Here is a 23,797-nt window from a genome sequence, read left to right on the forward strand (position 1 = left end):
TCTTTTGGCATTTTGCTAAGGCACCAGACTGGAATTGTGTGGACAAACATACTGTGTGGTTACACCCTAATTGGTTGACTTTCCCTAGGGCAGTAGATTTTAACAGATTTACAATCCATTGTTCTCTTTAATTCTCAGTGTGGCTTGCAGTTCTGAAAAGTGACAATAAGACCAAACACTGAGCAATAAAGAAAAGTTATACTAAAAGCAGCAGTAGGAGCAAAATATAAGTAAGCAGGTTTTAGCAAAGATCCCATGCAGTAAAAATGCTTCTAACCTGGTGCCAAACAGTAACAATGTAGGTGCCTGCAGTGGTGGACTTGAGGCTGTTAAATTTCAGTGGTGTCCTGTGCAGCTCTAAAATCCCCCCCACTCTACTACTCTTGTGATCTGTTTGACATCATTGTTGCGGTGCCCCCCTGTGGTGCCCAGTGCAGCCAAACTACCCTAAAACTACCTCTGGTGCCTGATAAATAATCACTGGGAAGGGTGTTCCAAGGTCTGGCACCATTACATAAATGGTTTTGCTTCTAATCTAGCTGCGTTGCTGTTGTTCAGTCATTCAGTCGTGTCCAACTCTTCGTGACCCCATGGACCAGAGCACGCCAGGCACACCTTTCTTTCACTGCCTCCCGCAGTTTGGCCAAACTCATGCTAGTCGCTTCGAGAACACTGTCCAACCATCTCATCCTCTGCCATCCCCTTCTCCTTGTGTCCTCCATCTTTCCCAACATCAGGGTCTTTTCTAGGGAGTCTTCTCTTCTCATGAAGTGGCCAAAGTACTGGAGCCTCAACTTCAGGATCTGTCTTTCCAGTGAGCACTCAGGGCTGATTTCTTTAAGGATGGATAAGTTTGATCTTTTTGCAGTCCATGGGACTCTCAAGAGTCTCCTTCAGCACCATAATTCAAAAGCATCAATTCTTCGGTGATCAGCCTTCTTTATGGTCCAGCTCTCACTTTCATACATCACTACTGGGAAAACCATAGCTTTAACTATACGGACCTTTGTCGGCAAGGTGATGTCTCTGCTTTTTAAGATGCTGTCTAGGTTTGTCATTGCTTTCCTCCCAAGAAGCAGGCGTCTTTTAATTTCGTGACTGCTGTCACCATCTGCAGTGATCATGGAGCCCAAGAAAGTAAAATCTCTCACTGCCCACAGCAGTAAAATCTAGCTGCTTCTGCTGCCTAAATTCCAAAGCAGAGGTGGGTGGGGGGCATCAATATGAAGGTTTCCAATGGTAGTGGAAGGGCATGTTTATGCAGGAGATGACAGTTCAGACACCCAGGACCCAGATTGTTAAACACTTTATAGGTCAAAACTTGCACTACTCATATTCGTCAGTAAGTGAAAAAGAAACAATGCTTGCATGTAAACACCACACTAGTATGATATATTTGAACTCCTCAGCTTAGGATCAGTCTAGTACCTTCTGGAGTTGCTTATGTTGGTTTCTGAGTACATGGTGACAGCAGCAATTACTGTCAAGACATCAACACCTGAAGTTATTGGTGTTCATTATTTTGTTGTCTCATCTTCCCAAGTATCTTTCAGCATCTTTGTTATTTGTTTGTTTCACAGATTTTTCTTCTGCCTCTTCAACACAGGGGTTCCCCCAGGTGATTAAAAATCAGAAATGCAATAAAAGATGAGAATTGGTGAATAAAAATGGTTAAGGACAACCCAGGAACAAAAACAGCAGAATATGGTGAAAAGAAATCAATGTCATAGGAAGTAGAAAGCTTGAGGAAGTCATAGTGTTAATGACAGTGTATCCATCAAATGAAGTTATGGAACATTCCATGTTGTATGTCTATGGTTATTATAATTTTTGCCCCCCCAAAAGCACTTCTTCAAAAAATAAAATAAAAGCTCATTGCAGATTAATTCTGCATCTCAAAGTAGCATGTTGAAGATGATCATATGTGCATGCACACAAAAGCTCATACCAAGAACAAACTTAGTTGGTCTCTAAGGTGGTACTGGAAGGAATTTTTTATATTTTATATTTTGTTTTGACTATGGCAGACCAACACGGCTACCTACGTGTAACATGAACGATTACAGTTTGAGTTAAAACTAGGTTGGGGGTTGTATTTGTATTTGTTTTTTGTTATGAGTGGATTTGCAATTTAGGAAGAAAAGAAGGGAAATGGGTTGGGGGACGTCCAGTGAACTTATCTATCCCTACAAGGTAGAGCAATGAAGATCTACAGACCAATATATATAGCCATGTTCAAATATATTAAAGGATGTCATACAGAGGAGGGAGAAAGGTTGTTTTCTGCTGCTCCAGAGAAGCGGACATGGAGCAATGGATTCAAACTACAAGAAAGAAGATTCCACCTAAACATTAGGAAGAACTTCCTGACAGTAAGAGCTGTTCGACAGTGGAATTTGCTGCCAAGGAGTGTGGTGGAGTCTCCTTCTTTGGAGGTCTTTAAGCAGAGGCTTGATAGCTATTTGTCAGGAATGCTTTGATGGTGCTTCCTGCTTGTGGTCTCTTCCAACTCTATGATTCTATGAATGGCTGTATGCATGCATGTGCCTCCACCTCTGCCCACCACACCTTGAGATCTATCCTTGCACTGTGCTCAGTTGTGGCAAATCTTGATGTACATACTAACAATAGTATCTCCTTCAGTAGACCATGAGCAACATTCTATGTAACACAGCAGAAAGCATGTGATTTTCATTCATGATTAAAATACAGAAACCTGTAACTTAAAGATGCCCATTATGGTTGATAAGCAGTAAAAAAGAAGAAGCACTAATTGCAAGACAGAGAGACAGAGAACTGCACATTTACCGGTTAATATATCTAGCTTTTCAAACCCAAATGCAATTTCCTCCCTTCTCTGTTTTGCTGAGATAGTACAGTTGAACTAAATCATATAGTAGTGAGGGAATATTTCACGCTGTGTCTTCATATTTGAAGGCCACAAACGACACCAAAAATCAGTATCATAACTTATGTATAGCTAGAGCTTTGACTTTAATCCCTTTGACTTTTATCTCAAGTGTTGACTCTTGCTACTATAAATAGAATTTAAACTATAGTAAAATAGTTTCATGCTGTTATAAAATAGGGATTTGATTTGACTTTGTTTAACTACACTAAGGACTTCTTTGTGGCTGGCTTAACACAGACCTTCCATTATTTCCATATTTGTTCTAAGTTAATTCTCTTTTAGACATGTAAAAACGCTGCTGCTTTAGGAGGTTTTGATGGCCTTTCTCTTTGATCCGTAATCAAGGCAGCTTTGAAGAGCTGTATTCTATTTTATTATTGTATTTTTTGCCTCAGGGTTTCCTCAGATTTGTTTTATAAGGCTATCTTTGTACTTGTTTGGCATGGTAGTATGTGTGTTTTTTCTTTACAATGCATAGCTGAAGAAAGACAGAAATTCCTGTTTTATGGTAATTGAGTTTGGTTTGTGATGTTTTGTAGATATTTAATCTGAAATCTGACATGTAAGTAGCAGGCCCATTGAATTTTGTCATCTGTATATGCGCTCCAGATCTTTACGGGGTAAAACTCACCTTCCAGAAAATAATCAGATCATGTCCTATTTCTTCTGTATGAATTTGTGAGATGCTGCTGTAGGTATGGCTCTTTTTGAAACAGTAGTTCTCAACCATTCTTGTAGTGAACCATTTTCAGTTAAATGGGGTGGGGAAACCCTGTGGTATTTTAAGCTAGAGGAGGAAGTACCCTGGTAAGGGGAATAACTAGAGCAAAATAATGATGTCTCATTAGCTGGCTAAGTTCACATTTGTCCCTTAGCTGGAGGCTGGCAACCTGAAAGCAAAGATAATGAATTGGATCCTGTGGACTTTCCATATGATTAAAAGAACATGAATGAGGGATCACAGGAAACAGTCTGATCAACACCCCCCCCAAAAAAAACCAGGGTAAGCCCCAATGGACTTCTGATTGGAAAGAGTGGGAAGGGATTTGAATCTGCCCTGCTTTATGCCCCAGTTCAGGCAGGAATCTTTCCCAGCCCTTTCTGCAGATGCCAGATATTGAACCTTCGGTTACAGACGCTTCAGGTTACAGACTCCGCTAACCCAGAAATAGTACTTCGGGTTAAGAACTTTCCTTCAGGATGAGAACAGAAATTGTGGCACGGCGGCCCAGCGGCAGCGAGAGCCGCATTAACTAAAGTGGTGCTTCAGGTTAAGAACAGTTTCAGGTTAAGAACAGACCTCCAGAACGAATTAAGTTCTTAACCTGAGGTACCACTGTACAGAGCTTTAGCCCTTCTCTAAAAAGCACCTCCACCACACACTAGTTCCAGGGATGGTGCAAAGTATTATATGTAGTTTATTGCACAAGATTTGCATTCCAATTTTCCATCCAAGCAGAAAAGTCAAAGTAGATTATACCCATAAAAACCATCAACATAAAACATAATGAAGCAGTGCATTAAAACAAAAAACAGAAAACAAACTTTATAATAGAAATGCTACTTCCTTCTGCTCCTGGTCTTGGATATGTTAAATGTGTGATCAAATTTCCGTATCGTTGATTTTTTAAAAATAGGAGCAGGGACCATGATCTGAATTAGGGCTGTGGTACAGGGAAGGGAGAGTCATTTCTGCTCCATACTACAGGAGAAAGTTCATTTATTTCAGTAATTCAACTTAAAAGGTGAAACTAATATATGAGATAGACTCATGACATGCAAAGTGAGATATGTCAAGCCTTTATTTGTTATAATTGTGATGATTATGGCGTACAGCTGATGAAAACCCCAAATTCACAATCTCAGAAAATTAGAATATTGTGAAAAGGTGCAGTAGCTACTTAATCCATAACAGCTGCAAAGGGTTCCTGAGCCTTTAAATGGTCTCTCAGTCTGGTTCAGTAGGAATCACAATCATGGGAAAGGCTGCTGACCTGACAGTTGTGCAGAAAACCATCATTGAGACCCTCCATAAGGAGGGAAAGCCTCAAAGGGTAATTGCAGAAGAAGTTGGGATGTTCCCAAAGTGCTGTAGCAAAGCACATTAATGGAATGTTATGCGGAAGGGGAAAATGTGGAAGAAAAAGGTGCACAAGCAGCTGGGATGACCGCAGTCTGGAGAGGACTGTCAGGAAAGGACCATTCAAACGTGTTGGGGACTTTCACAAGGAGTGGACTGAGGCTGGAGTTAGTGCATTCAGAGCCACCACACACAGATGGATCCTGGAGATGGGCTTCAGATGTTGTATTCCTCTTGTCAAGCCACTCCTGAACAAGAAACAACGTCAGAAGCATCTTACCTGGGCTACAGAAAAAAAGAACTGGTCTGTTGCTCAGTGGTATCAAGTCCTCTTTTCTGATGAGAGCAACTTTTGCATCTCATTTGGAAACCAAGGACCCAGAGTCTGGAGGAAGAATGGGGAGGGACACAATGTCAGATGCTTGAAGTCCAGTGTGAAGTTTCCACAGTCTGTGTTGATTTGGGGAGCCATGTCATCTGCTGGTGTTGGTCCACTGTGCTTCATTAAGTCCAGCGTCAACGCAGCCATCTACCAAGAGATTTTGGAGCACTTCATGCTTCCTCCCACAGACAAGCTTTATGGGGATGCTGCCTTCATTTTCCAGCAGGACTTGGCACCTGCCCACACTGCCAAAAGTACCAAAACCTGGTTCAATGCCCATGGGATTACTGTGCTTGATTGGCCACCAAACTCGCCTGACCTGAACCCCATAGAGAATCTATGGGGCATTGCCAAGAGAAAGATGAGAGACACGAGACTGGGCAATGCAGAAGAGCTGAAGGCCGCTATTGTTATGGTCTTCCATAACACCTCAGCAGTGCCACAGGCTGATAGCATCTATGCCACGCCGCATTGAGGCAGTAATTGATGCAAAAGGGGCCCAAAACAAGTACTGAGTACATATGCATGCTTCTACTTTTCAGAGGTCCAATACTGTTCTATTTGCAATCCTTGTTTTGTTGATTTCATTTAATATTCTAATTTTCTGAGATTGTGAATTTGGGGTTTTCATCAGCTGTACACCATAATCATCACATTTATAACAAATAAAGGCTTGACATATCTCGCTTTGCATGTCGAGAGTCTATCTCATATATTAGTTTCACCTTTTTAGTTGAATTACTGAAATAAATGAACTTTTCCATGATATTCTAATTTTTTTTTAGTTTCACCTGTACTATTTGCTTCATAAGGAAATCTACTGTTTGGGCCCATAGCAGTTCCAGTGTAAGGCAAATAACAGCTTTTTTGGGGGAAGGGAGGAATTAATTGAGAAAATGTGTACAAAAAGTTACGTGGGTGGAAAAAGTAACACACACTTAGTGTTGTGATCTCAGTCTGGCCCCTGGCCCCCTCTACAGTTTTGAAATATTGAGAGATGGAAATGCAATTACACACTTAATGTACACAACAGTTTAACCCTTTGAGTTTTTTTTTTTTAAATCATTTTATATAGTGCCTTTTAAATTATCAATCCAATCCTAGAAAAATACTAGTTGTGTGGATGCATTGCATGCTAACTTCTACCTCCATAAGCATTTATATCCATCCTCAACACATTTAGAATCTGGCTATAAATGGATTTCTTCCCAAAATCTGCAGTCCTTGCCCATGTTTTATGTGCCATGCCATTCTACACAAAGAATGATGCATGTTTTGTTATGTAGGGTCCTTAGAATGATACATCTTAATGGCCCTCATTTCTATGACAAAAAACATTTAAAAGGTTGGAAGAAGCATGAAGGGATAAAAGAGCTGAACTGCACAATAATGCAAAGCCAATATATATTGACTTTATAAATTAAGATGCTACTTTTATTCCTGCTTGAGAACTAATCTGAGTAGTTCACAGCTGTGTGTTTGTGGGTAATGCATTGGTTGCAAACATAGATACTTAGAGGGTATGGCTACGCTTTGGGATGCTGTCTCTCATTTCTTGTACTGTAGATGCTGATTTATCTCCTATGACATTAATCGTCTCATAGCAAGCGATGGAATAACTTGCAGATGCCCTTCCTCTCCTCATTTATGAAGATAAATGTCATAACATGATGGCTGATCTTTGTTATGACACTAACCATTATAACATTTAACAAACGTAGCAAAAAATATCACTGACAGCTAGCAAGAGCATCTGTGTATGTGCCGAGTGTTCTTGCCGCTTGAGCCTCTAGCTCAGAACCCTGACTTGTCATATTTAGTTTCTGGAATACTTTTAAGTACGGTAATAGATTTGGTCTGAGTCAGTGATACAGTGTTACAATTATATTACTTAATGACCAATACAGTGGTACCTCGGGTTAAGAACTTAATTCGTTCTGGAGGTCCGTTCTTAACCTGAAACTGTTCTTAACCTGAGGTACCACTTTAGCTAATGGGGCCTCCCGCTGCCACTGCGCCGCCACCGCATGATTTCTGTTGTCATCCTGAAGCAAAGTTCTTAACCCGAGGTACTATTTCTGGGTTAGTGGAGTCTGTAACCTGAAGCGTCTGTAACCTGAGGTACCACTGTAGTTTAATGGTGCTGTGGCTCGAGGGCAGAATTAGAGAGAAGACACTCTAGGATTCTGAAGAGAGGGGAGAACAGTGGGTCTGTGCTTTTGAGACATCAGAGGTAAGGCTTCCATAGTAAGCAAAATCATGGCGCAGCCTTAGCTCAACACATCTGGTTGGAGATGAAACCCAGATGTTTGTCTCACAAGATGAGACAAGCAGAAGTGCAACCATACGAAGAATCTGTGGGAAAACAGCAGCTATAGCCCTACATATTATACATGTGGAAGGGTCTCTAAAAAAATTTTGTGTGCTCAGATCCCTTCCACAAAATACTGGCCATTTGCAGCCACCTCTCTCTCATTTTGGATGCCCAGAGAATACTTGGACCAGGCAAAAGGAGGGAAGGGAGTCCAGAGTGATTGTGAACCCTGCACCTTTTATCCTGAGGGTCTGGGAACATCATAGCCTGAGCAGTTGCCAGGTCTGCATCTGGATCACTTCAACAACTGTCTAGCATTCATGTTGTATGTTATAAAGAGAGAAACCAAAAGTATTCCCTCCTGCTGGTATTCCAAAATAGAACAACACCCTTTCTTAAACCAGAGGCAAAGATTTCATTTCTTTGTGAGCAGATCTTCCTATTTTCTTCTCATGATCCCCAAATATACTGGCTAATGTCTGTGAGAATGAAAAATGAAACATATTATTATTATTATCATTATTAATAACAGGAAGAAGCTTTCCTTCTCCTAGTTTCAGTTTCTCTCCTCACTCTTTTCATATGTAAATTAGGCTTTTCATATAGACAGCAAACATGCCTTGGATATCAGTATTTTCTGAGGTGTTAAAATTAAGTCTTTCTTCACAGTTCACTAGCAATACTCCTGCTAGAACTGATCAAGACACAGAACATGCCATGTTTTATGAATTAAGTGAGTAACCCCAGTCCAGAATTGCTATTCTAACAAAAGAACTCACAAGCCCTATTTGGAACGTTCATTTTGTACATGTGTAAACAAACGCATGAAGGGGGAGTGGGGGCACACTGCCAAGACCCAACCCTCTTGGTCCACTTTTCAACCCTTCACAAGGCTAAGGCAAAGGTCTGAAGCAGGGAGCCACATCCTGCTTGCCCCGGCTCCCCATGTGATTTAGAATTCTGTACAATCACGGTTCTTCTGTACAGCATAGGGAATTTCCATGGATGGAAGATGCTTCCTGCTTCAGACCTTCACCCTCAAATCTGTGGAATACTGAAAAGAGGGTGAAGGTCATGCACCTTAATGGGTGGTGCTTAGTAGCACTCCACCACTCTCCTTCATCTGTTTGTTCACAAGTGAGTAAACTGAACACCCAAAATAGGGCATATAGCAGGGCATTGTTTAATATTGCAGGGGTGGAAACTCCACCAATTGCTGGTTATTATATATATATATACACACATATATTTGTATACTGTCCTTCATCCATAGATCTCTGTAGACTATACACACACACACACACACACACACACAGTAAACTACAGATGTGTTAGCTTAACTTTAGGTGAATTTGTAGAAAGCCAAGAATGAATAGCATTTCTCTACTGAAAATGCAGAGAAACAGTAGACAAAAGGATTGGGCCCCCTGCTAACATGTATGCAGAAGAGTAAAGGTGTAATTTATACTTGTGTACTTTTATAATGATTACAAACCTTAATTATGCAGCTTTACATTAATGCTGACCTCTACATTCTATGATCTAGAGATGTAATATATTCCACAATTACTGTCCATGATCAGCTGTCAGCCCCCACTTGCCACTCAGGTGAACATTGCTGTACTCCTGATTCCATTGCTGTCCTTAATCTTCAGGAAGTAGTAGCATATAGAAATAATTTTTGTAGGCATCCTCTGATTTAGTGGCCTGTGACCCTTTCTGCCATATTCAGCACCATCATTAATGCATTTGATGCCTTCTGATTTGATGACTGCAAAATTCTTAATGTGGGGAGTGCCCTTGAAGACTGTTCAGAAGCTTCAGATAATGTTGAACACAGCTGCCCTAATTCGGCAGGAGCACATTGCACTGTTGCTCCAGAAACTGCACTGACTTCATATGGTATTTGGCCCACACTTCTAAGTGCTAGATTAAATTTCTGAAATCCTAAACAACTTGAACCCAATATACCTTTGAGACTGACCTCTTCCTTGTTTCCCATACTAAAGTGACACCTCAGTGGTAACTTCTGAATGGCAGCAGTCTGTTCTCAAATCCACTCCCCACCCTCGCCCCAGATTCCTGTGGTCATACGCTGAATGTCTTCTGGAATTAATATAACATCTTTTCTTCTTCTATGTGAACATTTTTGTGGGGGTGATTGGGGAGTTGGCGGGGGTTTTCTTTTAGTATCTTTTCTGTTTCTTGTATGAGATGTTGTGTTTGGCTTTGGATAAGCATGCTGCTAATTGTTTCCTGATATATGACTTTCAGGAGAGAATAGGCTAAACATCCAAGTAATAAAGTCTATTGAGGTTGAATATAATCGTTTTGGTGCAAGACCCAAACTCTTAATAGTGCAGCAGCAATGCCATGGCAGTGCATTTGTGGCTTAAATATAAGGTGTCGTGCATTTCTAGTCATTGTTCTCCACTGTGGTTCCTCCAGTTCTTCAAGAAAGGCCTGAAACCTAATGAGTCTTTTGGTAGGGACATCCTTGAAGTTTCAGGAATTACTTAATGTAGTACACTGTACTATAGACAGCGGCGGAGGAAGCTGCTTGGGTGCCTGGGGTGGCACGCCCAGGGGCGGGGCGAGCCACCCATAGGGACGGGGCGCACCGCAGGGCCTCTGGAGTCTGCTTGCGTCCTCGTACTCAGCTGCCCTACAGCTGGGGGGAGGGGGAAGCAGTGGGCAGATAGTTTGGGCAGCTCGGAGCCTGCGTGCACCCAAGCCACCACGTCTCTCCCAGGAGAGATGCATGGCTCGGACGTGGTGCAGGCCCTGCGGTGAGTGCCGCCCGGCATTTCATCACCCCCCCTCAGTGGTGACACATGGGGTGGACCACACCCACCACACCCCCTTTTCTCCGCCCCTGACTATAGAACATATAGGGCACAAACATGAGCACTGAAACTGCCATCTCCTGTCCCTTAGGGGAAAATTATATTTACCGCTTACCCTTTAACGCTAGTGACAAGATTTGAAGTTGTGAGGGTACTAATTTGTCTTGCTTTTTGAAACTTTTTATTTATTTATAAAAGTTATATTTCAGCATTGCCAGGATTATCATTATTTCATTTATATCCTCAATCTGACAGGGAAGCCTTCAGAATGGAAGTATGCATATTTTTTCACTCCGTTTTACTAAATGTAGGGCAACATTTTCTTTATCTCACCAGTTTTTGTAGTCTAATGTGATGCATTTTAGCTTGTCATTCCTCATTTTAGATTCAATAAAATTGAAGGGAAAGGGTGCTGGAAAGGGGGAGGTAGTAGTAGATTATTTAGTAGATTATTTATCAGACATCTGACCAATATTTAGTAGATTATTTATCAGACATCTGACCAATATTGTCCTAGTGACCTAGTCTATCATGTCCACTTCAACACCGTTTGAAATGTCACTGAAATGTCTTAAGCTTTTATTTTCTTTCATAAGCATCTTATTAAGCTACATAGATGTTTCAGTTCTCTTTAAAAAAAACTGTCTCACTTAATGAATTATATGCGTTGGCTCAGATTACACACAACACTGAACAAACCATGGTTTTTTTTCTGAACATGTGAGTATGCAGGTTCCCAGGAAGATTCTCAGAAGGGTTCCCAGTGGTTTACCTGCTGCCTCACTATATGAGACTAAGCCATAGTTTGTCTGAGTATGTCATCTTCTTCTGATAAAACAATGAGCTGCAAACCAAACAAAATTTGGTTATAACTTATGGTTTGTCTGGGCTTAGTGTTGAATAGCTTGGTAGCAAGAGGACTGGGGGAACAGGGCAGTGTATGATCTCCTCTCCAAGAATCTGCACACTCCCATATTTGAGCTAAGTCATGCTTTGGCTTAGCATTATGTGCAAACTGGGTAAGCTTTGTTCTTTCCAAAGAAACTACATGACTCCGGGTTGTTTTTTTAAATGTTCAGAATCAAGAAATGGCTCTTGCTGTGGGAAAGCAATGCTTCCCTCTCTCTCTCTCTCTTTCTTTGGCATGGGTGTATGTGGAAACTTTTTTTAAAAGATTGGATGAATAAAATTCTCAATTCAGCAAGATATTTGAAACTCCTGCCCACACTAGTGTATGCCGTAACAAGTAATTGACGCAGCAAGCTATTAATTTGCTCTTTCATATTCAGCCCTTGTGCATCCTGGGATACTATTGAGTCCTGCCCTGTTTGTTTCCTACTGTAGTGGCTGTAATGCTGCCTTGTTTGATCAAAATCTGTGTGCTGTGTGTGTTGCTTTGTCAGCTTGATTTTTGTTTTGTGCTGTGTCTTTTGTAATGACGCTATTCCGTGTCCATCCCTGTGTCTACCCACTGTTTCCTGCACCAGTTCTGTGCAGCTTCTACCCTACTTCTCCCTTTTTCATGGTCAAGGTGGACATGAGATTGCCTTTCCCTTTCCATCCAAATGTGCTGTAACACCTCACATTACAACTTCCTCTAGAGAATAGGCTGTGATGTCATAGAGAAGGGGACAGGGCTACCCAAATTCTCTCAATTTCAGGGAGGAGCTGCCCAGGTGTGCTGAGGGCCCATACGCGGGAAGAGAAACAGGGAGTCCTCCACAGTGAGTAACCCCACCTTCGAGTGTACCCAATATCCTTCGTAGCCTTGTCCAGTACAGTATAGTTCCCTCCTCTCCGTGACCATTTTGAAGTCTATTCAGTTTAAACTCTGGAATATTTCCAGTTCAGCTTGAGTTTCTTTCTTCTTGCCTTATCCTCCATTTCATCTTCCTTCTTCTTCTTCTTTTTTTAAATAAAGCTTTATCTTTTTAAATTTTACTGAGGTCTTAAATCCACTTTATATGTTTACTGCCCAATCTGAAACTAACCTTTTTTGTTTTTGATTTGTTTCATTTTATCTGAAATTTGTTTCTTTGGAAGTATGGTTTGGCTCCCAAAGCTTCTGTGTGGTTTTTAATCTCTGGATTTCACTCCTCTTATGGGTCAGGATCCAAACTGTGATGGGATACTACGATGGGCAGTGCACTGGTATGTGGTCTTGTGAGTTGAAAAGGGGAGGACAGGGAATTTTGAAAAATAAAAGAATAGCTTTATATATCTGAATGGAATGAGACTGCTTTGTGGAGGGGGGGGCGACTTTTACCACAGCCAATATTAAGGGTGAAGTATTGTTTTCATCTGCAATTTCTTTGGTCTCTGATCTTTAAGTTTTGGAGCACAGCTGTTGCTGGGGAATTGCATTTGCAGCCTTAAGAATTCATTGTATTGCAACATGACACACTTGCAAAAGCTCAGCATGATTGGCATGCATCTTTGTAAAATTGTTATACTAGGGCAGCAGTGGAGGACCTGTGCATTCCAACTCTCATCAGCACTAGTCAGCATGGCTAATGATCAGGAATGATGGGAGGAACACATATTCTGCATCTCCTGCCATGCAGGGACAACAGACATGACACCTGGAATCTGGTGGTTGTGGTGGATCAGCAGTACTTCCTTGAGTAATTGGGGAGTCATAGTCAGTACTTGTTTAAAGAAATCCCTGACCTCTTCTCCAGTTATTAAAGTCCAGTAATTTTTGGTATGACACCATTTATTCCTGGTGGGCAGCTGTTCTAATGATTGTCATGACATTCCCGGGAGAGCAGCTTAGGAGTGATTGGGTATGGATGATGAGCTAATTGCCTATTTCTCATTGTAGAAAGGCAAGTTATAATAGTGCTAAGTTGGTAATATCCTTAGATACAGTCTGTGTGCTGTCACCATTGCCTGTACTTGGTTGACTGAATTCCTAGGACTGGAAATATGACTAAGAAGAAAAATATGGAGGAGGGTACCAACTAGAAGGATAGTAAAAACAGGCAGAAGCCTTCATACCAGTTAGACGAAATGGAATAATATTAATTGGGACTTCATAAAAGGCAAAGGAGTGGAAAACTTAGCTGAACTGGAAAGTATATTTCAGCAACCACTTATGATGGTTTCTGACGCTTCATTTTCCCATGTTAAGAATTTTTCATTCTTTAACATTCTGAAACCTATCATGTTCTTCTAAGAGCTCTGCAAATGGAAGGGTTCCCTGAAAGTGCACTATTAGTGACGATAAACAGTCCAAACAGTAGCAAGATTTACCACCCTTCTCTCCCCACCTTACAGGAAATTGTTTCTTGCATTTGTAATAATAAATAATAGGACTTGTTCTTCTATTTCTCTGCCATGTAAGAGTCTTCTTGTGCATTTTGTGAGGTTTTCACCCATGATTATCAGTTTAAACCTGTTGTTAGCTAAGGTTGCTTGTTCGGCAGTTGATAAAAGATCTCAGTCTTGACATGACAACTTCCCACTTTTTACACAGAATTATGCAAAGTGCATGATCAATGACACACAATCATTTAAATGTATGCAATAATGATTTTTTTTACCTTCTTACACATATATTTCTTTTTAGGCACTGGAAAAACATCCCAACTCACCAATGACTGCAAAGCAGATATTGGAAGTTATTCAGAAAGAAGGGCTGAAAGAAACAAGGTCAGTATTTATATGATATTTGCTTTTACAAAATTTGCCTTTACAGAAACAAAATTTAAGGAAAATATCTAAATTGAGGGTGGTATGTTGTTCATAATGCAGTAAATAGCATTCTGTGTTTGAGCCTATTATTGCAGAGGAAACCTAAATATAGAATAAATAGATATTAGGAGGGGAAATCAAAAAGGACAATATGGCTACAATCCTACACATTGGGGTGGAGAAGCATTTATTTTGTCACCGTACCAGATTCCAATATAGTCAACACTTAGGCCATTTTTAACATTCTGCCACTTTTGTAAATTTAAACTAATTTAAACAGAATTTATAGCCACCATAGCAAATCAATGACACAAGCACTCTCCCAGACCACCATGCCCAGATTGTTTCGCTCTGAGAAAGGACCCTTGTTGCTCAGAGCAAGACAGAGAGGAATGTAGGAAGTGGACTAGTAATGGTACATCTAGATCAGTATTGTCTACGCTGACTGAGAGCAGCTCTCCAGGGTTTCAGACAGGAGTCTCCCTTAGCCTTATGTGGAAATGCCAGAAACTTCTGCTTACAAGCAACTACTCTACCAATGAGCTGTGGCTCTTCTACAGGACAGAGGTGGAAAGCCCTGCAAGAGTTTTGTGTGGCTGCAGCAGCCTCAGCAGTAGCCAGCGAGTGAGATTAGTGAACAGGAACCCATATAGTGCTAATCCTTTACATTCACTGCCTGATACATTTGCCCCAGTTTCTCTCATGGAACTACTGGCCCTACTTGTGCATACCCAGCAAAGCCAACTTCATATAAAAACTATGTAAGTATTTGTCCTGTCTTCTCCTTGGCCCAGGGCATGATGAAGTAAGACGGGTCATTAGCTGCAGCACCAAGGATAGCTCCGAGTGAACAACTTGCTCCAAAGAAGTCAAGAGTGAACTGAAAAGCTTTTATGCTCACAGAGCCGGATTGTTTGGAGCCTAGAACTCCTCCTTTCTGGCAAGTTTTTTCATGTGAGCTGCTTGTGTTGATGTGGTGAATTGAGCATGTGAGCTTCAGATGTGGAGACGGTCAGTTTCTCAAGGAGTGCAGGCACAGAGGTTACAGACTCCAGAGGGCCTGCCTCTTGTGGTCTCAGACTCCAGAGCCTTTGCTCTGTTGGGCTTAGGCTGTGACTCAGCCTTTGGCATGATATGGGGGGATGGATTCTCTTTTGGTGCTGCTGCACTATTGTATCAGATTGGCTCTCAGAGTCGAGACCCAGGCTGCTGCTCCAGGGGCCAGCAGACCCAACCATTTCCCCATTGTTTAAGTGTAGGCTGCTACTTTGAACAGGGGTCCTGATAGCTTTATAGACGTATGGAAGAATATGGGATTCCTTCCAGATCCCGATAAAGAAAGGATCACAACCTCACCACCAGTTGAAGTTGGTAGGAGGGTCTCCTGTCCATCTGTTGCTTGCAACCTTATTTCAGACACAGCAGTTGGTTGTGAAATCCTTATTAGAGCCACAGTGGATGATCCCTTAAGCATCTGGCAATTAATGTCTTCCAGAAATCATTATAGCTTTTAGTTGAAGCCAGCAGAGTTCAGTTTGTGTGTATGTGTTGCCCCATTCATGGGCCAGAGAAGTACATAAGAAGCTGTCTTCTACTGAATCATTGGTCCATCCAACTCAGTAGTCTCTGCTCTGATAGGGTGCAGCCTTTTACAGCTCAGATCTGGATCTTTCTCAGTCCTGTCTGAAGATGTCATTGGGTAAATAGTGATGGCCTACATGAAAAACCTATTCTGTACCACCTGGGCAGTTCTTCTCAAGGCTTGACTTCCCTCCCTCATTAACCAGAAGAAATTAACAGAGAAAGGTAGAGAGAAAAAGTGTGTTGCATTTACTTGGCATATAGCACCACTTTCTAAGAAAGAATGCAGGTCATTTGCAGTTCTCCTTGTATACAGTATAGGTGTGTGTAATAAAATATAATGGGTGAGTTCCTAGAAGGCAACTAAGCACTGTAAGAAGTCACCGTTGTTATATATAGAAGTAAAGATAAAATTTACTTCTCGACAGAGGATGAGATGGTTGGACAGTGTTCTCGAAGCTACCAACATGAGTCTGACCAAACTGTGGGAGGCAGTGGAAGACAGGAGTGCCTGGCGTGCTCTGGTCCATGGGGTCACGAAGAGTCGGACACGACTAAACGACTAAACAACAACAAAGATAAAATTGAGTTATAAATAAGCAGACAAGAAAATCAAATGTTGTGCTACAATAATTTCAATTGTTTTGAACTCTTCTCCGCTGCTGTTCCTTTCTTACGTCTTTTGAAGTGATTGAACTCTGACTTCTGATACTGTTATTATTATTCATAATAAAAACAGCCCCCTTGATGATTATACAGTCTTCATCATATTTATTCCCACAGATTATTGTACCATTGGAGAGACTGGGCAATGGGAAATGGCAAAAAACACACACAAAGTAATTGGAATTAGAAATAAAGGAAACCTCCTTTAAATTTTTTTCCGAAGAAAAAGCCTCTAGAAAAAAAACACCGCAGCTAGCTTAAATGGCCCATTCTGTGCTGTAAAAAATGAAAGATAAAAATCAATGCAGTGGAAACGCATAAACTGCCAGTGACAAGTGTAAAAGGAAAAACTGTTTACTCTTGCATGAATTGTATTATAGTGCACTATTGTGTTGTAAACTTGTATACAAATGTATCTCTAAAGTTCAGCACTTACTTTAAGAAATGGTGTTGCTAGATAACTCTGAAGGCGAGATAGAATGGAGAGATTTATGTTTGAACTGAAGAAGCAATGAGGTTGTTGCTATACCAGAATGCTTTAGCACTGCTGAGGCAGTGCTTTTCTACAATGAGCTGGTTAAAATGGAGGATTCACAGCACTTTAAATAGTGCTATATTATTCAAAAATTCCCTTGTCTATGGCTACTATCTTTCTATGGTGTTTATTCATAAGTGTCCTGTTAAACAAAGGCTCCTTCCAACATTAATTAGAAGTAACCTGCTTGCATGGTCTGACCACTTGATTGTTTCATGTTGGGTGTGGCAGTGGAATTATGGAAGCATAACTTCTTAGTTGCTTCCCCTTGTCAGTTTCCATTCCTGTGGTTGGGGGAGGCTGTAATCACCTAGTTACTTTTTACTAGTTTTCATTTCTATAAAATAAAAGAGCAGTATTTTGCAATATAATAATTAAATGGAAAAATATTTACTAATATATAAGTAATTAAAGTTTGTCCCCCTTGCCCTAATACAGATACCGATTATAAGGGTGAATTAAGAGAGCTGTTTCAATAGGAAATTAACAGGCTAGTCAGCAGTAATCTTACTCTGCACCTAACAAGAAGCAATAAAGCCGGCAGAACCTACAAACAGGGAACATTTAATTAAAGGTACAAAAGCCTTGAAAGATTTGTTCAATAGCCCTTTGTCTGTCTACACAGGATAGGATGGTGCTACAATTGCATTTAAAAAAATCACAAACTTAAGTTTGAAAAAAACACAGGAGGCCAGTGCAAGAAACAGTGGAACACAATTATTTGTCCATATCTTTGTCTGGATTCTATATAAAAAGTGAGTGAATAAAGGATGACGATTGCATTATATTATTTAAGGCATTTATATGCTGCTTAATCAGTAGCATTTCTAAGTAGTGTGCATAAAAATTAACCATGCAGGGAATAAAACATTAAAAATTAATCATAAAGCCAAGCATAAATTCAAACTACATTAAAATGCCTGCTGGACTAAGAAAGTCTTTATCATACACCTGAAGTTGAGCAAAGAGGTTTCCTGTCTAATTTCAGCTGGGAGAGAGTTCCACAGGATTGGCCCCACGACACTGAATACACAGCTTCTAGTAGTTTTGAGTTGTACATCTGACCCTTGGGGGACTACCAACAGAGACTCTCCCAAATATATCATTGATTGGGCAGGGATATAAGGGATCAGACAATCCTTAAGATATCTTGGACCAAGGCGCTTGTAAATTAATGCAAGATCTTAGAATCTGCCCCAGTAACAAAATCCAGTACAAGCTCAATCACTGGAGTCCATCTGGAGCAGCTAGCAAGCAATATTGAGGGTGTACTTGGCCATACTCTCAGAAATGCGTCTGAAGAAAGGAGCAAAAATGAATCAAAGGGACTGGAATCGAAGAGACTGAAGTGGGTGCAAGTAGATGTCGATGTCTACTCGCACCCACTTCAGCCTCTTTGATTCAGGTCCCTTACCAGCAGGGAAGGAAAGCAGTAATAGGGTTCCTTAAATGAGGCACCAGAGCTTAAGAAGCTGGCCAGAAATCTACAGGTTGACATTTGTCTGTCTGAGGAGTATGACCATGCAGCAAGACAACTATGTTGTATTAGAAATGCATGTCTACAGCTAAGGTCAAGCAAGGGAACCTACAAGAGTCTTATCTGGAAGAGGATCCCCAGTTCAAATCACAGCACCCCATTCAGTTTTCTTTGCACAGCAAAGCTGCCCACAGCAAAGCTAGTGGGTGACTGGGGCAGTCCTTGTGGGCACTGGGTAGCTCTCAGAAAGTAGGTCTCAAAGGAAAAATGCTACAGAACAAAATGTTTTGCTTCCTCAAAAAGTGAATTGTATGGAAGGAATCAAAAAGCTGATTGTAAGGAGGCGTGGGTTTAGGCAGACTCTTGACTGGAATGGGCCTGCAAACAACTCTGCTGTGCAAGAAGGATAAAATCTACCTTTCAGTTTGCTCAGTGTTATATGTATGAAATCTTTCAGAACTTCCTGGAGATTTTGCCTAGCACATACTCATCTGTCGGTCTGTCTCTCTCTCTCTCTCTCTCTCTCTCTCTCTCTCTCTGTGTGTGTGTGTGTGTGTGTGTACACACACACACACACACACACACCAACCCCCTCCCCCCAAACACATGTGTAGTGGGGGGGCAGCAGGGTTCATAGCCCTGGGTGTGAATTCAGAAGGGTGCAACTAGGCCAGAAGAAGAAGAGTTTGGATTTGATATCCTGCTTTTCACTACCCGAAGGAGTCTCAAAGCGGCTAACATTCTCCTTTCCCTTCCTCCCCCACAACAAACACTCTGTGAGGTGAGTGGGGCTGAGACACAAGGAAGTGTGACTAGCCCAAGGTCACCCAGCAGCTGCATGTGGTGGAGCGGAGACGCAAACCCGGTTCCCCAGATTACGAGTCCACCGCTCTTAACCACTACACCACACTGGCTCTCCACAGCGGTCCCCAAGGTGCCATGCATCCACACCAGTCCCTTAAAATTTTAAAAAGCAAAAATGTAGCAGCCTGTTAGGTAATTAAGATATGTGAAAGCATTATGTGTGTAGAATTTTAGGAAATTAAAGCTGGATTACACTTCGAAGAAATAAATGCACTGAAGGAACAGGGGGACAGTTGTTGTTTTTTGCTTGTTTCTGTCCTACAGAAAGACTTTAAACAGGGATGCAAAGAAAGCTATGGTTTCCATAGTACAATTGGTTTCATACAACACGGATATGAGATTCGGATTCACACTGAATGCAAGCTTAGAATTTGTCTGTATGAGAATATTAAGTAATCCTGAGGCAATAGATTCCTTTTTTTGAGGGAGGAGAAATTAACCTTGAGAAATGATTGCTTCTACATCTTTGTTGTTGAATGTCATATTCGCATTCTGCTCAAAGAGTAATGCCACTGGCTTACACACTAAAGTCAAAACTGAGGGAGGGAGGAATGACTTGTGCACTATGCAGGACCAGCCCTGCCATTATGCAGAGTGAAGCAGCTGCCTTTGGTGGTAAATACTAGGAGATGGGTGGTGGTGTTACACCTCCATTGGTTATCATCATCCTGAGCTGTGTGCTGGCAGTGGTGATGCTTGCTTTTTGTTGTCCTTGGCTGTCTGAGTGAACAGGCAGAGAAGCAGCTATTCCAGATCATTCATTCCAGGAGGCACTACATGTATATGTACATTGGTCATAGGGGGATGTGAGTGGCGCTGTGGTCTAAACCACTGAGCCTCTTGGGCTTGCCGATCGGAAGGTCGGCAGTTAGAATCTGTGCGATGCTGTGAGCTTCCATTGCCCTGTCCCAGCTTCTGCCAACCTAGCAGTTCGAAAGCACGCCAATGCAAGTAGATAAATAGGTACCGCTACAGTGGGCAGGTAAACAGCATTTCTGTTAGCTCTGGCACTTGTCACTGTGCCTGTAGTGGTTTAATCATGCTGGCTACATGACCCGGAAAGCTGTCTGTGGACAAATGCCGGCTCCTTTGCCTGAAAGTGAGATGAGCGCCGCAACCCCATATTTGCCTTTGACTGGACTTAACCGTCCAGGGGTCCTTTACCCTTTACCTTACCTTACATTGGTCATCTAATGTACTGACATGATGTATGCTGAATGTGATAATGCCAGAGGGATAGTGTCATTATGCAACATTTCTAATACTGTGTACAGTTTTGGTTCCTGCACCTTAAAAAGGATATTGTAGAGCTAGAAAAGGTTCAGAAGAGGGCAGTGAAAATAACCAAGGGCACAACTATAACTCTCATAATTGATGATTATTGGCCATGCTGGCTGATGGAGACTGTAATCCAACAACATTTATAAGATTATAGGTTCCCCATTTCTGACTTAATATTTAGAAATGCAATTCAGTGTAAGCAAGTCCAAAGTGATGCACAATGGAACAAAAAATTCTAACTCCACAAACATGCAAATAGGGTCTGAATTTGTGGTAACTGACCAAGAAATGTGACCTTTGGATTGTACAGTAGTGGATAGCTCAATGGGGATTTTGATCCAGTGTGCAGCATCTGCAGAAAAGGCAAATTCTATGCTAGAGATCGAAAGGAATTGAAAACAAAACTACCAATATTATAAAGATATTTTACAAATCTATGTTGAGATTTCACTTGGAATACTGTGTATCGTTCTGGTGACCTTACCTGAGAAAGGATATTGTTCAGGAAAGGACAGAAAATGATCAAGGTGATGGAGCAACTCTTCTATGAGTAAAGATTACAAGATTTGGGGGTGTTTAGTTTAGAAAGCATCTAAGCTAGAGACATCTCTTTTGCTAAATTTATATTGTTCTGTTCCATTTTGAGTGGTTTTATAATTGTGATGGTTTTATCTACTTTTATAATTTATATTTTATTGTAACCCTGGAACCTTTTGCTGAAATCTTATAAAAATAAACATATAACAGAGGTGCATAAAATTATACAGAGTGTGGTGAATATAGATAGAGGGAAGTTTTCCCCCTCACACACAGGGCTATCCAGTGAAGCCGAATGCTGGGAGATTCAGAACAGACGTAATTCTTAGTTAAAACTATGGAATTTGCAGTTATTATGCTCTTAATATTTATTTGAGTGAGTAGTGATAAGGTGTTGGGAGACAGAGCTACCTGTGCTTTATAGCCGCCACCTTCTGCCTTTGGGTGAGATGCAGGATGCTGTCCCATCACCCGCGTTGAAGTACAATTCACATGTCAGTCCAGTTGGCTTATGTGTGTGGAACTGGTAGAAGGAAGTGCCATGTTGTTCTTTGCCTTAGGAGGCAAAATATCTTAGACCTCCTCTTGGGGAACAGACAACTACTTGAATCTCTTGAAGGTCTTCATTTGCTGTCCTGGTTGTGAAGCAAAGGAGGAGAAACTGAGTTTAGAGATAAGACATGCAATGAACATGCCCTTGTTGCAGTAACAAAATAATCACTAGATCTAAAGAAATGAAAATAGATCCTAGCACAATTCAAATTCTGTTTTTAAAAGGCTTCTTAATTTATTTATTTTTTGAAAAATGGTGGATTGCCAATCCCCAAAGCTCAATGTTTTGCGTGTTGCATCTGTTTTCTGGGGCAGACCTCCCTCCATTTAGTACTTAATTGCAACCTCACCATTCTATAGTTAGTTAAGTAGCTGTAGTGAAAAATGCATAAAGGTTAAGACTGCATGCATTGAACATATTTGGCTTGTTTGCACATAAACCATAGCTTGGTGTTAAGTGGAGGAGCCTCAGTGAGCTTGAGCGAAGCATCAGACTTGTTCACTCCTCCTCCTCCCTCCTCCTCCTATGCAGCTAGGAAGAGGATTTCTGCGAAGATTGCATTCAGTTTCAGATAATCTTGATTTAGTATTATTTGCAAATAGGAATCCTAGTTAAAAAAACAAAAATTAGGTAAACAAGAGAACTTAAAGTTGGTTTAGCGACTCACCATTGTTTGTTTTGTTAAACCAGGATTCCTGGTTTGTGTGTAAAGCTAAGCTGAGATTCTTTGAAATGAAATAATTTTGATAGATGTCCTATTCCTATCCACACAGGTTAAGGACAGGGGATGAGGACTATATGAGTCCAACATTTTGCTTGGTCTCACCAAGTATTATCTGCAAAGCACTAAACCATGGTTTTGAATTTTGTGAGAACCAGCCCAATTGTTGTCAGCAGCGGAAGGTGATCACCAACTTGTCATTGATCTCTGAAGAGCTTTCGGTTTGCATTGATTTGAAAGGCTTCATCTATCAATACTAATAATAGGTTTTGGTACTTCTGTTCACTCGTACAATAGCAATCTGCTTAACCATACATTATCTTGGCTAAAGTTTATTCACTGTAATTATTTTTAAGATGCTAAAGGTCTCTTTCATTGTAATCCTAATTTAGAATAATTGGGTTTAGATATTAGAAATTATATTATTTTTCTTCAAAGTCAAATTGTAGTATGAATCTGCCAGACTTTATGGTTCACAAGTTTGTTTCTCTCTCATATCATGAAAGCATTCAGTTCCTCAATTGATTGATTCTTTCCACATGCCTCAAATATGAAGTGCAGCAGAGAGAAAATTAATAAAGAAAAAGACTATAAGCCAAAATAAAACATGAACATAATATTTGTTGGAAAGTGCACACACATGATATATCTATATTGTCTGAGACACACGTTTCAGGTTGTGTTTTGTTTTTGTTTTTTTAATGTATTTCCTGCTGCGACAATAGTTGTAAAAAGATCCTCATCTAGCCAATCCTCTTCTCAGTATATGGAAATAAAAACAGCTTTTAAGGTAACCAGCTTTGGGACTGTAAAAGATTGGTGCTCTTTTTTAACTGTGCAAAAAATGTGCTTGGAATTTGAGAAGATGGTAAGAATGAAGAACGGTCTTTGTAGAACAATTATATATCAGGTTCAGATCTACCAGAGTTCAGCTGTGGAAAGGAAATGCTGGTAATTTACCTGGCACAAAGTATACAGTGGCCCAATCCCGCTAAACCTAGCTGTAAGGCTATTCAGACAGCCTTACTTCCAAACAAATGTGTATCATAAGTCCTGCTGAGACCAGCTGAAGAACTTAGTTGTAACTGACTTGTTCCGTTGCTTTCAATGGGAATTTGTCACAATTAACTAGCATGCTACGAACAGTGTGTTGCAGTGGTGGAAGACTGGCCGGTCTGCCTGTGTGCTTGGAAGCTCCTCAGCCCATATTCATTTGGATGTGACCACAGCAGGGTTACACTGACATCTGTGGCTCTGATAGGACCCAAAGGACCACTAGATACTACACAAATAAATTCCTAGGACCTCTGCTGCTGCTTTTTGTGCCATTACTCTGTGACAACAAAAGCAGCA

The 23,797-nt window shown here is 40.9% G+C and overlaps 1 protein-coding gene across 5 annotated transcripts in view; it reads left to right on the plus strand.

Annotated features, from left to right (window-relative positions):
• The window catches only part of ASXL3 (ASXL transcriptional regulator 3), a 98,185-nt gene that overhangs the window by 6,904 nt on the left and 67,484 nt on the right, over positions 1–23,797 (plus strand). The window contains exons 2-4 of one of the 5 annotated variants that reach the window (XM_033155122.1): positions 12,195–12,257; positions 14,105–14,187; positions 17,945–17,947. The exons of 1 other annotated variant lie outside the window; for it this stretch is intronic. In XM_033155122.1, the coding sequence (XP_033011013.1) occupies positions 14,132–14,187; positions 17,945–17,947 (59 nt within the window). In that variant the 5' untranslated portion in view covers positions 12,195–12,257; positions 14,105–14,131. The remainder of the gene's footprint in view (positions 1–12,194; positions 12,258–14,104; positions 14,188–17,944; positions 17,948–23,797) is intronic. 3 more of the 5 variants (XM_033155120.1, XM_033155123.1, XM_033155121.1) reach the window with 3 other exon arrangements.

Source organism: Lacerta agilis, chromosome 7 (assembly GCF_009819535.1).
Source record: "Lacerta agilis isolate rLacAgi1 chromosome 7, rLacAgi1.pri, whole genome shotgun sequence".
NCBI lineage: Eukaryota > Metazoa > Chordata > Lepidosauria > Squamata > Lacertidae > Lacerta > Lacerta agilis.